At 35.3% G+C, this 20,359-nt stretch overlaps 1 protein-coding gene and 1 long non-coding RNA gene across 2 annotated transcripts in view; one reads left to right on the forward strand and one right to left on the reverse strand.

Moving 5' to 3' along the window:
* The window catches only part of LOC125050880 (WD repeat and FYVE domain-containing protein 3), a 54,962-nt gene that overhangs the window by 2,609 nt on the left and 31,994 nt on the right, over positions 1 to 20,359 (reverse strand). The window contains exons 34-51 of the mRNA XM_047650943.1: positions 19,443 to 19,627; positions 16,178 to 16,436; positions 15,386 to 15,528; positions 13,748 to 13,848; positions 13,095 to 13,189; positions 12,410 to 12,639; positions 11,320 to 11,425; positions 10,829 to 10,978; positions 10,323 to 10,541; positions 9,285 to 9,436; positions 8,461 to 8,588; positions 6,097 to 6,331; positions 5,323 to 5,552; positions 4,509 to 4,762; positions 2,894 to 3,151; positions 2,127 to 2,327; positions 1,212 to 1,458; positions 247 to 519 (exon numbers count right to left, since the gene is read on the reverse strand). Coding sequence (XP_047506899.1) covers positions 247 to 519; positions 1,212 to 1,458; positions 2,127 to 2,327; positions 2,894 to 3,151; positions 4,509 to 4,762; positions 5,323 to 5,552; positions 6,097 to 6,331; positions 8,461 to 8,588; positions 9,285 to 9,436; positions 10,323 to 10,541; positions 10,829 to 10,978; positions 11,320 to 11,425; positions 12,410 to 12,639; positions 13,095 to 13,189; positions 13,748 to 13,848; positions 15,386 to 15,528; positions 16,178 to 16,436; positions 19,443 to 19,627 — 3,466 coding nt within the window. The remainder of the gene's footprint in view (positions 1 to 246; positions 520 to 1,211; positions 1,459 to 2,126; positions 2,328 to 2,893; positions 3,152 to 4,508; positions 4,763 to 5,322; positions 5,553 to 6,096; positions 6,332 to 8,460; positions 8,589 to 9,284; positions 9,437 to 10,322; positions 10,542 to 10,828; positions 10,979 to 11,319; positions 11,426 to 12,409; positions 12,640 to 13,094; positions 13,190 to 13,747; positions 13,849 to 15,385; positions 15,529 to 16,177; positions 16,437 to 19,442; positions 19,628 to 20,359) is intronic.
* Positions 16,933 to 18,304, forward strand: LOC125050881. The gene is made up of 2 exons (XR_007117217.1): positions 16,933 to 17,317; positions 17,476 to 18,304. It is a non-coding gene; the product is annotated as an uncharacterized LOC125050881 (long non-coding RNA).

Raw genomic sequence — 20,359 nt, forward strand, 5'->3', positions numbered from 1 at the left:
AAACGGACTGAGGACGATAGATACGGCTTGTACTACTTCAGACACTCAGCGTAGTGCATTTTATAGAAAACGCAAAGAGACGCAATGTCTTTGCGTAGAGAGAGAGAGAGAGAATCAAGCCGATCATTGGAGATTGACAATTCGACTTTGTTTTTAATTAAGTATTTATGTGCGTCCTCCTGATTTAATTTTTTTTTTGTGTTAAAACACCTTTCACAGACCTTAATAAATGATAAAATAACTCACTTTTTCTAAAGATTGGGTTCCCCTTTGCCTTATGTCTTAAAACGACGTGTTCCTGTTTCTGCAGCTTACTCCTATTTGTGTGATCCAATCCCTTCTCGTTATCGTAATCCTTATCGTCCGAATCGATTTCGTACTTGGCGTCGTCACAGGAGTCGTTCTTATCGTTATCGCTACACGTGTCTTTGTCGTCATGGCGACGAGACGATTCCTTGGCGCTGGTCGTTTCACCGATGTCTGATAGAGAACTCTCTGAACCAGATTTCACAAGGTTACCTATAAAAAATTTAGTTTAGTCACTTAAAACGAAACGAGGCGCTTTTTCATTTATAGAACAGGGGGCAAATGGGCAGGAGGTATGTGATGTTCATCTCCGCCGCCCATGGACACATTGAAAGAGGGCTCGCGAGTGCGTTGCCGGCCTTTTAAGAATAACGCTCTTTTCTTGAAGGACCTTAAGTTTAGTTGGTTCGGAAATACTTCAGTGGGCAGCTGGTTCTACCTAGTGGTGCGCGGCAAAAACTGCCTTGCCATTCGCTTGATTGTGATTGGTCAATAGAATCTGTAGTTCAGAAGATGCGTCACGATCCTTCATCTCATATTTAAACCTTAATTAGGCCCAAAATAAGCCCCTGTTACTTAAATAATAAGCAAAAGGCGTACTTAATGGTATTATATCTTTAAAAAACTCACAAATATATTCATAAATAATCATTTTACCCCGAATTTCGTATTTTTACAATGTACGTGCTGGTACTTGACTACGTGTACTATAAACCCTAATTAGCGATTAAAAAGAGTGACGGAGAGTTTCTGGTCAGGTATTCTTGCCCGCTCTACGCCCTTGACTTGCGAACTGGTAGTAAATATAAATTTAGAATCAATTTAACATTTTTTCTGTTGACATAAGTGTACTTATTTACCTATATGAAAAAAGTTAGTTTGAGTTAATAATTAAAAAACCATACCTTCCTGTTCCTGTGACAAACTCATCTGCTTAACCAACGCCTCGACCCGTTTGATAGCCGCGTCTCGTTCACTCGTCTCAATTTCTTCACTCTTCATCTCGCTCTCTGATCTTTCACTTTCAGTTCTTAATTTTTCGATCTTGATGGGTCGTTCAGTGGTATTGTCTATGGAACCCGAAGCTTCCACACTTCCGGCTTCCGGTGTACTTTCATCGTCCCCTTTGGGTACATATTCGATTGACCACATCTGGAAATGAGCAAATTATTTGATGAACTTTATAATTGAATTCAGACACAAATGTTTTTTATGTGTGTGTACCAGAGTATCCATGGTGTCAAATTGTGCTTACCCTACCCATTGAAAACCCCTCAGCCCTCCACACGCCCTGAAGATGGGCCCTCTGGGTTCGCCAATTTTTTATCTGCTCTCTATATACTCTGTTTTTTTTTCGTAGAATTTGAAATGTAATAATTTAATTTAATTTAATAATTTGAAATCTGACATTTCATAAGTGTTGCTACTAAAAAAGTACCCCACCGAAAAAGGGACAAATTTGACTTATTTGAGGGCAAAAAGGTAAATCTAAATATTTACTTACTCAAGTGACCTAATACAAAAATCGATTTAACTTTATTTACTTTATTTTATGGCATCACAGCCTACTAATTCCAGATTTAGTAAACCTTTTTAAAAAAATGTTATATTTACTTGTGCGTTTTTTACTGTTTGTGATGAAAAGGAAAGTAATTACCAAAAATAAAATATATACATTAACTAATAAATAAAATGTATGTATAGACTTAGATGTTGAGCCTAGTATTGAAATTGAATGTGCACGGCCAAAAAGGTTTGCCATCTCTGACATGTCAAAAAATGATAGCTGTCAGAATTCTACTTTTTACAATGACACTTACCCTGACAACACCATCTGAAGAGCCCGTCAGTATGACATTGAGGGGGTCCCACTCGCGAGCTTGGCTAAAGGCTACACATAGCAACTGAGGGGCACGGTCAGCTCCGCCTGAACCCCCTCCACCTGCAGCTGCCCCACCCAAGGGCTCGCCATTGATGGACCACGCTTGGACCCAACTGCCTGCACATGTTGCTATGTCGCCCTGATATGAGGTTTACGTTTTAGAAATAAATTTATTACATTGTGGCGCTACGACCTTTTTAGGTTTGTGCCTCAGATTTTTGTATCCGTTTCATGATCATTTGCCACTTGAACGGTAGGTGATCAGCCTCCTGTGCCTGACACACGCCGACGACTTTTTTTGGGTCTCAAGCAAGCCGGTTTCCTCACGATGTTTTCTTTCACCGTTCGAGCGTTAAATGCACATAAAAAGAAAGTCTATTCCAGCACGCTGAAGCCACTAGGCCAATACTGGTCTTATGATACATTTAAAAAATCAAAGAAAAATAAGTATCAAAATATTAGCTTTATAAAGCTGCAGTTTGAATGCAGTCCTAATAAAATACAAGAACGTTTTTTAATATAACGAACCAAACTATACTTTCAAACCATATCAGAGCGCAAAAATATTTTACGGGATAATAACTTTTGTACCATAATTCTTCGTTGAAACCAAATCACAAAACCATACATTTGCTAGAAAATCTATGCAAATAATCAAAAATAAATCACTCAAAATATAAAAAATAATCTGTCAAAATCACTCACAGTCAGGTCATCAATAGCAAGCGCAGACACGGGTGGTAAAGGCTGCGTCATATTGGCAAAGTGCGGCGGCAACAATTGCCTCACAAAGGTGCCTCCTTCCGCATCCCATACAATGACCAGGCCGTCCCTACTGCCGCTCACGACCAGATTGTATGCGGAACTGGCAGCGAGACAGGTTACAGCTTCCTCGTGTCCGTATAAACACGTCTTAACTGTTAGGCGGCGTCTCCTTGCCCAGTATTGCCATATCGTTACCACCTATGTAAAAGGGCAGGATATTTATAGTAACACACAACACCACAAATAGTATAGAAGACAAAAAGAAAAAAACTAATGCGACACATAGATTACCCAATAAAAAAAAGGGTGCTTATGTACGCGCGTAAGAAGTTATACTTCTTTGGCATTATTAAAAATAGTTTTTGATTGCATGCAAATAATTAATTACAATTAAATAATCAAAGACTGGAAAAGGAGTCATTATAGATAATAAAGTTCAGTTTACATTTGAAAAATTAAATAAATAAATATTTATTATTATTCTATTATTATAAGTCCAATGCCGTAGCCTTCCGTGGGCAACTTCATTCTGTTAATTTTGTGTCACGGTGCGCGCACATCGTAAAATTTCACACTCATCAATTTTTATAACGCGCCTAAAGATGAATAACTTCAAAAAGTTAAAACAACAAAGTTGGCGATTAAAAAGAGTGGCGGAGAGTTTATTGCCAGTTCTTCTCTTCCGTTCTACGCTCTTGATTTGAGAACTGGCAGTAAATGTAAAATTAGGAGCATTTGTTACATTTGTGTACATTGTGTTACCTAGATGAATAAATTATTTTTGTCTTTATGATGACAGATGGTTCAAAAGAAACTTACTAAGAATGGCCCAGTGGGGACGAAGAAATAGAGGACGCCCACCAGATACCTGGGAAAATGGAATACAAGGGATAGCGGGGAAGGATTGGAAAATGGTAGCGAGGATGAGAGACAAGTGGAAGAATTTGGAGGATATCGTGTACTAATGTTAAACATGACACTTAATGTATTCCTGATTATGTAGTGCATAATACAGGATATTTTTATTATAAAAAAAACGACGGGTTGCACTCCGGGAGACCGGCAGAAGTGAAAACTTAAATAAACGTTGTGCATTTTTGATATTTTGGAATGGTTAGGGAATAATTTTGTACGAATTGCTTTAATTATCAGTATAAAAGTACCATCATTTATGTGGTAGAATACAATATTTATTTATTGCGCTATCGTACACAAACATGACAATTTATATTACATTAAATAAGCCGCGCCAGCTTTCTACTCTTCATCCGTCTTACGAATTTTCGATCAGGTCACGTGTCCTGACGCGAGTTTAACATTTTTTACCCATTCCAAAAAAAGTGTACAACGCCGCTGATAAAGTTTTCACTTCAAAAATAATAGACTTTATTTGCATGTGTTGCATTATGTCCTATAAAGCCACATGCTTTGAGGAATAGTAGAATTGGAAATTTGAAATTGCTAAAAGTTTGATCAATAAGGTTGTTTTCGATAAATTTCTGAAACTAAAAAATGTTAAAAGTTTCAGAATCGTTTTGACAAAAAAGTTTCTCACCGTGCTCGTTCCAGCCGTCACGAGGGTTTTATCGGACAGACACACACACGTGACGATCTCTCCTGCAGCCTGCGCCACGCTTTCGCAGACGAACACGGCCCTATCACTGTCGTAGTGGCCCACTCGAAGCGAATGATCCGCAAAACCCCAAGCCACGTACTTGTTGTAAGTGGGCGGCATCAGTACTTTGTTCTGCTCAACGGCCAAGATGGCCTTTTCCGTGTATAGGATCTGACCTACTGGGCCTTTTACCTCTGAAAGGAGACAGTTATCAAAATAGAAATTTAGAAAATTCCAGACATAATTTACCTCGGTCATTTCCAGAAAAGCATATCAAAAACTACTGAACCGATGGTGATGAAAATTAAACTATTTCCTAAAATGGATACCTGATAGGGATTTTAGTTTAAGAGAGTAGAAAAACACATGTACATACAAATTGTCACATAACAATAACGAACACAAAATAATCATCCAATTCGGTGCAGTCGTTCGAAAGTTTACATAATCATCCGACATACATTTATTTATTTACACTTTATTACCTTATACAAAAACATACATATAAAAAAAATAAAAGATTTTACATAACTTATAAGGCAACGGGTGGCCCGTTTTCCAGGCAGAGGGTAAAGTACAAAAAGTGCATAAATAATTAACAAAAAAACTCAAAATAACACGTAACTATGACTAAAATAAAATAAAATCTAAATTACATAATAAAATACTACATTTATATTCATACAGATAAATAAGTTATGATTAACCCGCATATAAAAGAAATTATTATTTAATTCAAAAGAATTAGTCTCACCTTTAACTGGCTGCAATGAAGGCCTCAAATTCTCCAAATTGTGGAAAAACAATTTGTCAGGAGGCGTGATGACGCCTTGTGAGGGAATGATGTTGTTAGGGTCCAATATTGTAGAGGTCCGCTGGGACATCTTCTTACTGGGGTGGGCCTTCTTGAATAGCTGCTTTGGTATTTGGCCAAAGTTGTTGATGAAGCCTATCGTTGCCGTTTTCTTGAGCGGATCATCGATACTATAAAACGTATCGTTTTATTTAAAAAAACGCTTGGTAATATGAGAAGTTAAAAAAAAGAAATAAAAGTGTTGTCAACAAATATTTGTAACACTAACCTAAGAAAATTATATGTAAATCTAATATATAAAATTGACGTGTTCGTTCGTTCCCATACTCCTCCGAAATGACTCGGCCGATTCTTATGAATTTTTTTTATACATATTCAGTAAGTCCGAGAATCGGAGATCTATTTTTCATCCCCATAAATGTTAAGGGTGGCACCACCCCTAAATTTTTATTTTTTAGACAAAAGTTTTTATTATTATTTTTTTATAATACAGCATAAAAAAATACATTCAACCCTGAATTGTCACCCCTCTACCATCAAACCCTTTTTTATTGAACTAAAAATTTATAATTTATACACCTTTATATGGAAGGAGACAATGTATGTATTGTTTTATATAATTAATACAAAAATTGAAGACGACGAGGAAGTAAATATGCAGTACGTACACGAATGCGTACGTTCCGCTTAACTTTAACGTATAAAGTAACTCACTTGTAAATATCGACGTTGCCCTCGTAGAAGAGATGATGGAACACATTGCAGGCATCCACAGCCGGCTGACCCTGCTGCTTGTAGCCGAAGACCAGGTCGATCCAATGATGCAGGCGGTGAGACACAAAGTCAGACTCTAGTGCCGCTCGGTGGACTCTGATGAATTCTCGCGGGTCGCCCTTTGCCCAAGGAGGTAGTACTACGTCGCCTAGAGCTACGCCCGACTGCTTGAATCCTGAATTGTGGAAACGCCAATATTGAAATTTTTGAAGTTACACTTCTTACGGCGCGTTATGAAAAATTGATGAGAGTGAAATTTTACGCTGCGCGCGCACTGTGACACAAAATTAACAGAATGAAGTTGCCCAAGGAAGATGCTACGGCATTGGACATTGTTTAAAAACAACATTCGAATAATAATGGAATTTATGGTAGGGGAGCCCAAGAGGGGATTTCGGGATTTACTAAAGCGCGGCAGATTAATATATAGGGGGATACCTTGTACCCGGTTAAGTACCTCCACAAAATATGAGGCCCATATATAAGGCCGCCCGTGAAGGAGACAGGATCAGATTAGTAAAAAAAATGGACCATCAGAAATTCCCGAGCGCGTCAGATTAAGGTAGGGTGAGTTAATTACATCCTAAAAAGTGTATATTCCACTAATCTGACAATTTGAGAGTGACGGAAAAAAAGGGGAGGGCACCAAAGTTGTAAAAAAAAACGTCATCTCGACATTCTCGAGCGTAGCTAATTTTTTTTTATTTTGAAGGAAATAATTCAAGAATAATGAAAAATATATAATCTGACGATTTCCGCAAGCCGAATATCAAAAATTCATCGATAAAGTTAAATGCGTGCAGCTGCGTGATGCCTACATTTCCTTAAACCGATCGGAATCTACTAAACGGCGTTCTAAATATTTCCCTCAAAATTACATTTCCTGTGAATTTGAACCGATTCGGACCGATAGATTTTGAGAAATTTTGAAAAATCTTAAAAAAATAAGATTTTTTTTTTTAAAAGTGGTTTCTTTATCGATCAACTTCAAAAACTAATCCGCCTTTGAGCTTAAAAAACCACGTCGATCGCCACCAAGCTGGTCAAAAGCGGTTGACTAGTTCGAGAGATATCGTGAACGAAAGAAACCCGAAAAAGTGTTTTTTCGGGATTACTCCGAAATTTGTGGTTCGATCAATTAAAATTGCTTACTTATGATGATGATAAAACTGCGTCAAATGCCGCCAACCGCGTGAAAATTGCTTGATCCATTCAAAAGTTATTGCGGTTTGAAAATTCCAAAAATAGTGTTCTATGAAACTTCTATCAGACTTTCGAGCTGGGAGAGCTCAAATGCATACACATGTTATTTCTTTGAACTTAGCGAGCTCAAAATATCAATTTTAAGCGCCCAGGAATTAAAATTAAATTTTTTTTTGTCAGATCAGGCGAATCCCTCTAGATAATCGTCAGATTATGAGACAGTACGTTTAGAACATAAAGATGAACTTACATATAACTTAATCTGACGCGCTTGCAAAATTGCGATTTTTTTTTGCAAATTATGAAAATGGCCGTGGGTTTGCGTCCCATCGAAATCGTCAGATTAGTAAATGAGAGCTTTTTTTGGTGCACTTAACACTCCCTTAGAAAATCTGACGCGCTCGATAATTTTTATTTTTTTTTCATTTTCAACCCTTAAATACAACCTCCCGCATCATGCAAACGATCAGATTAACATAAGTACATTATTAAAAATACGTAGGGCATTGATGCTATCAATATCTGACGCGCTCGAGGATGTCCATGCAACAGTTTTTTTTTACATATTTAACAATCTATAGCCGCTTCCCCCACCGATGAAAAGGTATATATCATATAACATTTTTTTCTTCTTATTATCTAAGCTTTGCATCCCAATAGGTCTCTACTACGCTCGAGTAAATCCCCATTTAGCATCGTGGGCTCCTCTACCATTATGTTACACTTAATGTAAGAGAATAATAATAAATATTTATTTATTAAATTTTTCAAATGTAAACTGAACTTTATTGACTATAATGACTCCTTTTCCAGTCTTTGATTATTTAATTGTAATTAATTATTTGCATGCAATCAAAAACTATTTTTAATAATGCCAAAGAAGTATAACTTCTTACGCGCGTACATAAGTACACGCACCCTTTTTTTTGTTAATTTACACGCCATTTAGATATGTAAATAGTGAACATTAGGAAGGCTTATGACAATCTCACTCAAACTTAAATATTATATGACATATGAGAATTAAAAAGTTGTTTTAAAAGGTATTCACGATTCCATGATTTTATTTTATTGAAAAAATATTTCTGTAAAATTACTAACCTAAGTCAAAGTTATTTGAGTTATCCAAGAATTCAGGTAAATAGAAAAACTCCGGAATCAATTCTTTCACGTCAGCCATATTGTGTCTCGATGCAGAATTCCATGCTTCTTTTATAGAATGAAACATTCTGAAACAAATAGATTAATTGGAACGCTTTCTTCCTAGTTTCCCTATTAAACCCTTCCATTTCGTAAACCATCCTAAGTAACACTACCATTCCTAGGATGTGTTAGTTAACAAATTTTCTCCTGAAATTGACTCCTTCCCTCTCTTACAGTTTGGCCGAGCTTTCCAAAATATTAAGATAAGTTAACATTTATATTTCTCGCTTTTATTACATATTTATATTTTGTAATAATTCTGTTAATTAGCAATGGTTATGAAGTCTAAAGCATGCTGTGCGTGTGAAATTGTTTACAATTAGTTCTTATTGTTATGTTTCTAGATGTATGCTATTACTATATTGCCCGTTAGCAAACCTTTTAATAAATATAGATAGAAAATTTTTCATTCGATGTTCCAATTCTAACTAAATAAAAATGATTTTGTCGCAACCGTAATCATGTTTTTCGACAATACGTATACGTTATATTTGTGTACGTTACATGAGCAATTCGGTTTTTGACTCAAGTCTATCAAAACGACCTTGCGAGACCTTACCATATCAAAGAATTAATAACTTATAGGTAACTTATATATAATAAAATTAATACTTGGATCATGGTGTGTCCAAAATTAGTCTTAAAACTGCCGTTTTCTTGCTCTATACACATTTATTATTGAGTTTTGTTTTAGCCTATCTATAAGGTAATAGAACCGTCACCTGTCTGCCAGGTCAAAATGCCCTCCTTGCAGTCTCAGGAAATGCTGCGTGAAGGGCTCCATCCGTACAAGGTACGAACACACGATCATGGCGGACGAGTAGTGAGTGCCGTAGTGGTAGGGCGGGGTCTCTCCGTGAGGGTCATCCCATTCCTGAAACCATATAACAATTCAATTATGTCTGTCATGTGTGTCTGAAATTTGAAGATTTGTATAAATATGAACAAGACTTAAAAATAAGTTTGCCAAAGAAGTTTCACTTCTGACATGTGTACTTTGTACGCACGCATTGTATACATTGTATTTATTGTATACATCTGTCTTCACTCATCATCAGACATTAATTGAAGTCTAACCTAATTTGCTAAAAAGGATAAATGATGAAATATATGTGAAAAAATAAGATATCATTATAGAAGTGTCTTGTCCAAATTGTTTAACAGATTTTTTTTATGAGTAACTCTTGTTACATATCCTTCACACTCCCTTTGCCCCACATACCCAATACCAGTACCCCTCTTACGCAACACCGTCATAAAAGGAAACGGACAATAGAGTTCAGAAGCTTTTGATCGGATACCTCATATCGGACCGGTCAATTCTCAACTAGTTAAGTTTATAATATAGATTATTTGTCGTGCACATAATATCGGGCCGATTAAATAGTTATATTTAGTTAAGTCTCCATTATTGTAAGTGATTAATTAAATTAATTTCAACACATTTTGTTTTTTTTTGGGATACACCGCTGGCCCTCACATAATTCGCTACTAAAGAGAAAACAATGATAGGTTCGAAAATGTAAACAACAATTAATAGTATATACAAAAATACAAAGCAATTACAAAGTGAGTGCTATATATGTATGGGGGCAAGAAACCCGATGTACGTACGTACGTACGTGTAAGTACACGTAACAGGCAAATCAAATGTATTACGTACATGAAAGTTTATTAGACCGAAGAGTGCGGATGATGTCAATTCGCCGTGTCAACATATTGGATTTAACAGTTTAAGCGTAAACAAAATATCAAGACACCTTATATCGTTTCCTGAATTGATCCAATCTGTCAGAACTCTGAGCGCCCATTGGTTTGCTCAAATCCCTGAAGGTGGCCGGGTCATTGAGGTCCAGTTCCAAGGAGTCATAATCCGCCAGAATCCAGGGGAACACGGGGTACTGCATTAGGTCATTGTATGACCGTCCAGCCAAAGTATTTAAATGCATCAAGTACTGGAAGTTAGTTATTTCGCCGCGCTAAAAAAATAAAAAAAAATATCCTTATTTCTGGTAAGAGAATGTTTTAATGATTAAAGATTTTTTTCAATTGTATAACGCGATTTAATAGTTTTATTTAACTACATGCCGAGGTTTGAACGAAAGGAAATACATATATATATATTTTTTTGATTATATAAATATATGTTTGACTGTTTTCCTGTCTAATTTGTATTTATAAGATATATTATTCAGTTATTTAAAAAAAAAACATTAGGTAACTACTGAATCATATTTAACTGTATTTCGATTATGAAGTGACTTACCAGCCATCGCTGCGTCACAGAAGTGTCTCCAATAAGGGAAGCTAGAAGACCACCTGGTTGCTCTACTGCCACGCCCCTCTTTTGACCTGCCACGGAACCTGCTGCGCTATCCGCCATACCTGTCGCTACAGCTGTAAAGCGGCTGTACACCTGTTAAATGAGTAATAAGATCTGCTCTCATAAAAGTCCACCTTTATCGATGACGTCATAAAAGCTGGATGATTCATGTAAATACGGCATAGTTCAATAATAATATTAAACTTTAAGACGACATTACACATTTGTTTTATTAAAAAAGTTACTATTTCTAAAGGAACTAACTTTTTTTATTTGTTCTTACGGTTAAAAAATTGATATCAATAACTCGGGTCAACACAAAGTTTGACTTTAAAGCTTTTTCCAAAATTTAAGTCGTAATGAGCCGAAAAAATTGACATGAAAAAGTTTTCTTCTGTATTTAGGAGTCGTGAAATGCTTTGTATATCACATACCTTATTCCTTACTTTTCGGGGAAAAGCCAACAGATAATTGCGACCATCACTAGAAAATACTTCTAAAGCAATGGGCTGCAGGAGGTATCTTCGTTTGTGCACCTCTCTGGAAGGAACAAATGCATTTCAGAACTGTACAATGATTTCAGCTACTTTAATTACAAAGTTTAATTAAGGTTACGCGAGAATTGTTGCAATGTTATATTTAAAAAAATGAAAAATAAACTGTTATAGAGTGTAGTATATATAAAACATTGCTTTAAAAGCGTTATTGAGTAGAATAACTTGTAAATAATCATTCATTTACCAAAACATTTTTACACACCTCACTTTTGCCTAATTACGTTTTTATTCAATCGTGACGAGTATTATGAAGCCAAAATATAATTGTATTACGGCAGATTAGTTTAGCCGAGAGCTGTTACTAGAGATTTTATCAAATAATATATATTTAACGAGTTATTTAAACAAAAAGCATTTGGCGTTTACTTCATTTTTTTTTTTTTTTTTGCGCGAAACACTGTCCGTCTCATCTCACGCGAACTTACCGGCAGCGGGCGGAGGGAGACGCGCGGGTAAAATCATGAATTATGCTAATAAAGTCGAAGTAAGAAGTAGACATGGGGAGAAATTGAAATATCAACCTGAAACTGTTTAGGAAAAACACCTTTTGTATGGCAATTAAGGTTTACAATAAATTACAAAAAGAATTTAAGGATCTTCCAACTAGAGTCTTTAAAAAGCGACTATTACTTTAATTAATGATTATTTGCGTGAGACACTGCAGTTGATATAAATTTAATAAAGTCTGATACGATACAAATAATATAAGAATTGACTTTGAATAATAATGTATAATGTAAAATTCCTTTAAAGACAAATTTGCGCGCCATCGTGTGTGGTCAGAATATGCGAATTTTCGATTGTACCAACTTACACATTTTTGTACCATATTCTTGCAATGAATAATTTATTTATTAACACTTCGTTGTATATACATAAATATAGTACAATTGACATAATTAAATAAAAAGGAGAGCAACTGGCGGCCTTATCTTATTATTATTAAATTTTACACAATATTAAATACCGTATATCTTCATATAGGAACTTGGAGCATTGCCGCTGATTGCTCCTCTGTATGGCTTGGCTCGGCAGTATGGGGTCGTAGTCATCAGGGCAGCTGTCCAGGTCTCGAATCTCTCTATTCTTGAGAAGGGTGAAGCCATCGATGACGTAGCAGTGCTCTCGTCCAAAGAGGAGGAGACCTTCAGTCGTATCCAAACCTTGGATACGGGCGCATCGGAACATGTGTGTAATCTACAGATTTACAAAATATGGGAGAGATTGCTTATTACCGAAATATTTATTATATTAATTAGATCCCATTCATTAAAATAACATTAAGTAAAACCTAAGCAGTATAATTACACCGTTTTAATTAAAGTACTCTGTCTCCTTTCATCACAGCGTAAACATAACTTGACGGTAGTTTAGACAACTTAAAAAGTAGTTTTTTCTTTAATCTGACAAGACTGTGATCTCAGAACAGGTGACAGGTCTAGGCGATTTCTAAAGATATATATATATATATATATATATATTTACATATATCGATATCTACATAGCGATAAAGTTGGTGTTGGACTGTATCAAAGGGCACTAAAGCCTATATTTTACTAGAGTAGCTATTTAATATTAATATAATTCCTATTATTTTATTGCTGAAATTGCCTTCATAGCATATTCAGTATATTTCAGATCTCCCATATTACCTTCTCATGATGTTCTAGCAGCCGTAACAGCGTCTGATTATCTGGTGGAGGAGCTTGTTCATCTTCGTCTTCATTATCGGGTCCATCTTCACTTGCTGAAAAGAAATTAAGATTTAACACGCTAAAGCCTCTAAAGAGCGAAAGAAAAATCTACCAAAACAAGGGAATTAGCATACTTCGTCTCCTACATATGTCTTTAGTTTAATAACATTATTGAATAAATAAATCACTGGCGCAGTAAAAGGTTGTACTTTTTAGGTCTGGGCCCCAGATTTTAGTATAAGTTTCATGATCATTTGTCAATCTAATAGGCAAGTAGATGATCAGCCTTCTGTGCCTGACACCCCGCGACTTTTTAGGTCTAAGCCAAGCCGGTCCAAGGCCGGTCTAAGGCCAAGTCCTCACTATATTTTCCTTCACTGTTCGAGCAAGTTCGCATATAGGCAGAAAGTCCATTGGTGCACAGCCGAAGATCGAACCTACGACCTCACGGATGAGAGTCGCACGCTGAAGCCATTAAGCCAACACTGCCGTTATTTTGCATTATTAAATATAATATATATTTTTTAAAATTAACAAACTTACTTTCAACTTAAAATCTCATTATATAACTGAAAAGCGCTTTAAATGTGTAGTTACTCCATTATCCATACCTTCAGTTGAATTATTATTCCCTCGACTAACGACTCCGCTGCTCACGAGATCAGATGGACTGCCTTCTTCGTTATTTACTTCCACTGACGTATCTCTGGTACTGAAAAGTCATGATTTCATACAGAATTCTAAAAAAACTATACAAACGTACGTACGTTTAGCGAATTCATGAAATGTTCGAGATAGATGAATAATTTTAAGGGCCTGCAACGCAATTGAGAGCCCTCTGGCAATGTGAGTGTCTATGGCCGACTGTATCACTTAACATCAGGTGAGCCTCCTGTCCAAAAAAACATAATCAGCGCTTAAAGATATTTCAATCAACGTTTAGACATGAGTTTGATATAAAGTTCACCATGAAATAACCCTAACTTTCAACTCAATTTAAACAAGCCATTACATATTTCAGACAATAATTATGACATCAAAAACTAACCGACCCTATATATCTACCACGGGTCTTTAATAAAAATCTAACTGTAAATCGAAACGAATCTCGAATCTACTTGAACACAAAAACTATATCAAAATCAGTTTAGGACTTTAATTGCAAATTAATGATCCATTATCAAAAATCAATCTCCTATTTATAATATATTTGACAGCAAAGCATATTACGAGGGTTATGATTTTATTATTATATATTATACACGATTCCCTTCCTTGTCACCGTTTAAACCTTTAAGTTTAAGTTAATTACTTATTAATTTACTTTAAAAAAAATTATGAACATATGAAATTATTATCGATGAACGCTCGGCGCACGCACGAAAAAGCATGACTCATTGTCCCGTTACGCTCATTGTACGCTTACGCCTATCTATCTCTCTTTCACTCGAAGACTTAAGTTTGAAATCACTATTGCCATAAAAAGGTATTCAATAATTTTATCAATGTTTTGTTATTGACGTTGTCACGTTAAACTAGCGTCCGTAAACCGACTTTTTGAAGTGAAACTTCTTTATCGGGGTTGGAAAAAAATTGAGTGTAACATTTTTTCGTTACGCGTCACATTTTTCCGTTACGCACCATCTTTTGAAGTGAAACTTCTTTATCGACGTATGGGAGAAATTTTGTAGCAGGTTACGCGCCATGTTGCTTTTTGAAGTCAAACTTCTTTATCGGCGTTGGAAAAAAATGTACACACATTTGTCACATTTTTCGGTTACGCGCCATCTTTTTCTTGTCCCTACCACGGTTGATCCGATGAGATTCGAAGCCATTAGTAACAAAAATATATAATAACGATAACAATGATAGTAATATGTACTAATAATTCTATTACAATTAATGAAATTCTGTAATAATCTTAGTACTCATAGTAGTACAGTAATAAGTTAAAATGAAATAATTGTATTTGTTTTCATGTCTATGATAATAAAAGCCTTTTGTTAAACTTTATCTAATTTAACTTTATTTAACCAATTTCTGTAAAGTTGCATATAGTAGATCATTTTTTGAAAAATAAGGTCATAAAGAAGTTTCACTTCTTACGTGTGTACACCTAGTACACGCACACATTTTTTTTAGTACCTTGTGCCTCAATGTCTTCCTTTTCTAGACTATGCTATACTAGAGTTATTATGCAAGTTTAGGTAATTTGTCTTTGCGATGAGACAATAAAAAAAATTATTAACCTGGTGAGATCATCCTCCATAGCCTGTCCATCAACTTCGACGCTGTCGGCTTCTCCCAACGCGGCATGAGAGCGCCACTGCTGGTACACGCGGTAGTACTCCTTGCTGTCACGACTCTGTGCTACTTTGTATTTTAGCTGACGCTGGAACATATAAAAGCATATTAAAGTCATGTTACGAGAGTTTATAGACTAAACTCGGATTTTTCATTCCGTAGAATTCTGACATATGAGGGTTGCTACTAAAAAGTTCTCCACCGAAAAAGGGACAAATTTGACCCATTTGAGGGCAATAAAAAATTATTGCTACGTATTCTCTATGTTTTACCGACAAAAACGTAAATCTTAGTCAAGTGAACTAAAACAAAAATTACAAATATTTAATATCACGAACAATATATCGAAATAACTTAAATTACTTTATTTTATTCTTTAGCTAGCATCACTGCCTACCAATTGCAGATTTAGTAAACCTTTTAAAAAAAATGTTATCTTTACTTGTGCATTTTTTACAGTTTGTGATGAAAAGGGACGTAATCATCACTCGCCGTTACACCACTTTAAACGTGGAGCACCGCACTTAATAAAATGGCTACATTCACTAACAAATAAAATGTATGTATAGACTCATAATGACATTGAAAAATGTGCCCGGCCAAAAAGGTTTGTAATCTCTGACATGTCAAAAATTATAACTGTCAGAATTCTACGGAATATTAAATCAGAGTATAAGTATATTAACGGAATCTATAGCTTAGTACCAATAGTCTTGGCCTTGAATTTCCAAACTCACATTTTCAGCCTTCTCCAGGAGCGGTCTAAAGGGATAATGAGCGTAGAAGGAATAGTTCCGTCGAAGCTGCTTCCTCATACGGCAGGGTCCCTCAGTACAATGCAGCGCCCACTTGTCAAGGGGCGAAGGCCTAGGGGGACCCCAGAGGGCTCTCTCACGCGTGAGTTCCCTCCATACTCCCGACCATTCCGCTTGCACGTACCGAGTCGTGTGCGCGCTCGTATTTGCCGCACACTGGGCGCACGACAACCACGATTGTCTGAAAATTTGACAATATTTTATACGTATAGTACAATTATAATCTTAGTAGAATCTGTATTAGACATGATAAAAGCGACTGTTATATAGTGTCTTCGGACTTTTTCGTCTAGGATTCTAGGATATCCGATTACTAACAGGATAATTATTTAAATCTATAGATCGACAAGTGAATATCTAATCAAATATTGGCAGTGTTCTCTTTTTCTAAGGGTGAGATCTATAGTCCGCACTTGGACTTTGCTCAGACTTACCTTACGAAAAACTTTGCTTAGTGTACACTAAGGTTAAACTATGATTTCGTATTTATAGACATTTTAACGGTGAGATTAAGCTAAGCCCAAGCTAAGACAGCAAATGTCAAAATACAAATTGATGTTTCAGTTCATGCAATACTTTGTTTATTATCCTTTAAAAAAGTAAACAATAACAAATATTTAAACATCTAAAACGGTACACATATATCTTCAATTTATTGTTATTTATCTATCCATTTATTTTATTATTGCAATAACTAGAAATTTACGAGTAACCTTTAGAAAATGTATTAATTATTTAAAGATGACAATAATTTTGTTACGTAGAACGGATCGCATTGTTTTGACAACAGCAACAGAGCACTTGTATCAAATATCAACAATTGAAAATTTTGCCTAAAGTGTTGTATATGTTCGGAACGAATACAACCAAAATCCTTCCATCCTGTACGGTGAGAATGAATTCAAAAGAAGGAACCGTATTTTGAAACACACGGTATTAAATGTGATCCTGCCACTGATCATTACAAACTTGCAACCTTATAACAACAGAGGATCGCCAAACCTACCGCAATTGCAAATACTTTTTGCATTAAGGCATAAAAATGCAACTGGATGTTTTCAGGTAATATTGTGTTCATAAATATGTATGGTTTTTCGATTTGAATATTATAGGTACCTATGTATTCTCAAATGATTTTAAATACATTATATGTTGAAGACATTTGTCTTCTGACTTTCAGAAACATATATGTAACTAATAATAATTCATTGACATTACAGATGGTGTGTGGTGATCTGAACAGAATAAGCCAATCTACAGTCTGTTTAATTATAAATAAAGTCTCTGCAGAGTTGAGTAAATTACTTCCTAGATTTGTAAATTTTCCAAGAAATATGAACACAGCCAAAAGGAAGTTTGAAGAATTAATAACATCTAATACTCACCATGACCTAAACAGTATAATCAGAGCTATTGACTGCACCCATATAAAAATTAATAGACCCAAAGGTATCGCTCACTCTGAAGCATACAGAAATAAAAAAGGGTAATTTTCTGTAAATGTGCAAGCAATAATAGGGCCTGATATGGAAATATTTGATATAGTGACCAGGTGGCCTGGCAGTTCACACGACAGCAGGATATTTAGAAACTGCCAGGCGTATGCAAGGCTGCTAAATGGTGTACTAGAAGGAGTTTTAGTAGGTGACAGCGGTTATCCGGCACTTAACTTCATGTTAACAACACTTTTATATCCAACGACAAGAGCTGACAATAATTATAATTATTCTCAAATAAGAACTAGGCATATTGTTGAAAGGGTTTTCGGAGTGTAGAAAAGGAAATTTCCATGTTTACAGCTAGGACTACTGTCAAAATTGACAAAATATACTAGTTATATATAATTATAGCTTGTGCTGTATTGCATAATATAGGTATATAGAGTCATAAGCATCCCCTATGCTTATGATGATGGTGATCTTGCTGACAGCAGAAGTTGAGTAACACAGAAACAATGAAAGATCTCCTACAGGTCTAGCATTCCGGCAATCTGTGATTGCACAATTTAACTAGGTAATTTGTTCGGTAATAAAGAATATCAAAACAAAACTTGTTTCATTTTAAACATTTATTTTCTGATTCTTTTTTTGAGTGTAATACATATTTCTAATACTAATTTATATTTTTGTTGAAGAAATTCTATTTCTAACAGATTTTTTAATTTTATATGTTCCACTCCTATCTCAAATTGTTTAGGGTAGTCAGGTAATAAATGGTAGAAGATTCAGGGAAACGAAAATAACAGATGTGAAGCGAGAGTCATCGGTTAGGTTATAGTTTGAATTTCGTTGTCACTATAATATGCCAGGGCTGCCAGGTGACAGATACGATATCACACCAGTTATTTATAAGATCTCTCAAAAATGGGGTTGAACACTTATATAAATAATGTAAATAAACAACAATAGATACCATAATAATGTATAATTATTTTATTTCATGCATTTCATAGGTATTTATCAAGATCATTTAAAATTTCTTTGAATTCAAATTCTATTTTTCCCAAAGTCTATGGAACTCTGATACCAAATGGCAACACCGTTCATTAAAAACCGACAAAAATAAAAAGTCCAGTAAAAGATATGATGGTAGAGCAAATTTTAGGCCATTATTTTTGTTAGGCTTATAGTCAAAGTTTTTGGTAAGTCGTCGATTTCGTGGACTTGAGATTAAGCTAAGCCAACACTAGGGAGGGATTCGCAGTTTGCTCTATAAATACCGACTGTGTCTTAGCTCGATAGTTAAGTCAGAGTAAAGTCCAAGTGCGGACTATAGATCTCACCCTAAGATTTGGAGTTTAAACTGCGTTCGAACACAACTTCTAACATAGAGAAGAGATTTGTAACAAATACTTTAAAAAACTAACAAACATGCTTTATTTCTGAAAGAATTATATTTACAGAAAATTTTAATTTAAAGTAGGTTAGTTGTGTTATCAAATTATTAAAAATAAGCTATTTAAAATAAAATAACATTTTCTAGAGATATTCAAATATAAAATAATATGTAACTTCGTGTAAAATTGATTCGCTATAGAAAAGAAACACAAATAAGAATATATTTTTTCAGTTTTTTTTTAGAATGATACATATTATATGTATTTCCAAAATATTAATTAAATATAAGTCAGCTAACTAGGATAGAGATAGACAAAAATCTCTATGCAAATACGAAAACTGCATCTCACCTCACTAATTGAACATGATCTTGCATGTACGCCAGCGCGTGATGCTTCGACAACCTCGGTCGCAGCTTCCCCGTGTCTTCACGTTTCACCTTCGTGCGAGACGCCAGTCGTGTCAGACCACCTGTCACTTTTTGTATCTTCGATTGAATCTGATTGTGCAGCTCCCACGGTACGCGGTACACGGCCTGATTTACAAAAATGCTGTGTATATATAATACTCGTAGTAGCAGACACATCTTTACATTTTCTCAATTGGATAAGAGACATATAATATATATATATATATATATATGTTGCTGTAAGACCAAGAACTTTAGAAGTCAGATCGGTGGAGATAGATCAATCATGGGGGGTCCGATAGATTGTCAAGTTATTTTTATAGAAGGGAAAACGTTTTGAGAATAATTTCTGTAAATTTTTAGTAAAAAGTGAATTATCCAAATTTTAAGTATTATTGTATCCATGCGTGAATCTTTGTTGTAAATATCTAGCTTTTAACACATACATAGAGCAGTGTTGGCCTAGTGACTGCGTGTGACTCACATCTTTGAGGTCGTAGGTTCGAGCCCCGGCTGTGCATCAATAGACTGTATATGTACGCATTTACATTTCGTACGGTAAAGGAAAACATCGTAAAAATCTGGCTTGCCTTGGCTGATCACCTACTTGCCTACTAGATTGACAGATAATCATGTAACACATACGGAAATCTGAGGCTTAGACCTAAAAAGGTAGCGATTAATTTTTTATTTATATAATATACATACTAGCGCCACCTAGTAACACGTTTTATTCCACAGTATAGTCATGTTGTGTTATAACTAAATGTCAGTTGCTTCTGATATTAAGCGACGTTGTCCTGCATGATATTTCAAGCAATTAGAATATTAAAACAAGTATGAAAGTACCGACTGCAG

This window comes from Pieris napi, chromosome 7 (genome assembly GCF_905475465.1).
Source record: "Pieris napi chromosome 7, ilPieNapi1.2, whole genome shotgun sequence".
Lineage (NCBI taxonomy): Eukaryota > Metazoa > Arthropoda > Insecta > Lepidoptera > Pieridae > Pieris > Pieris napi.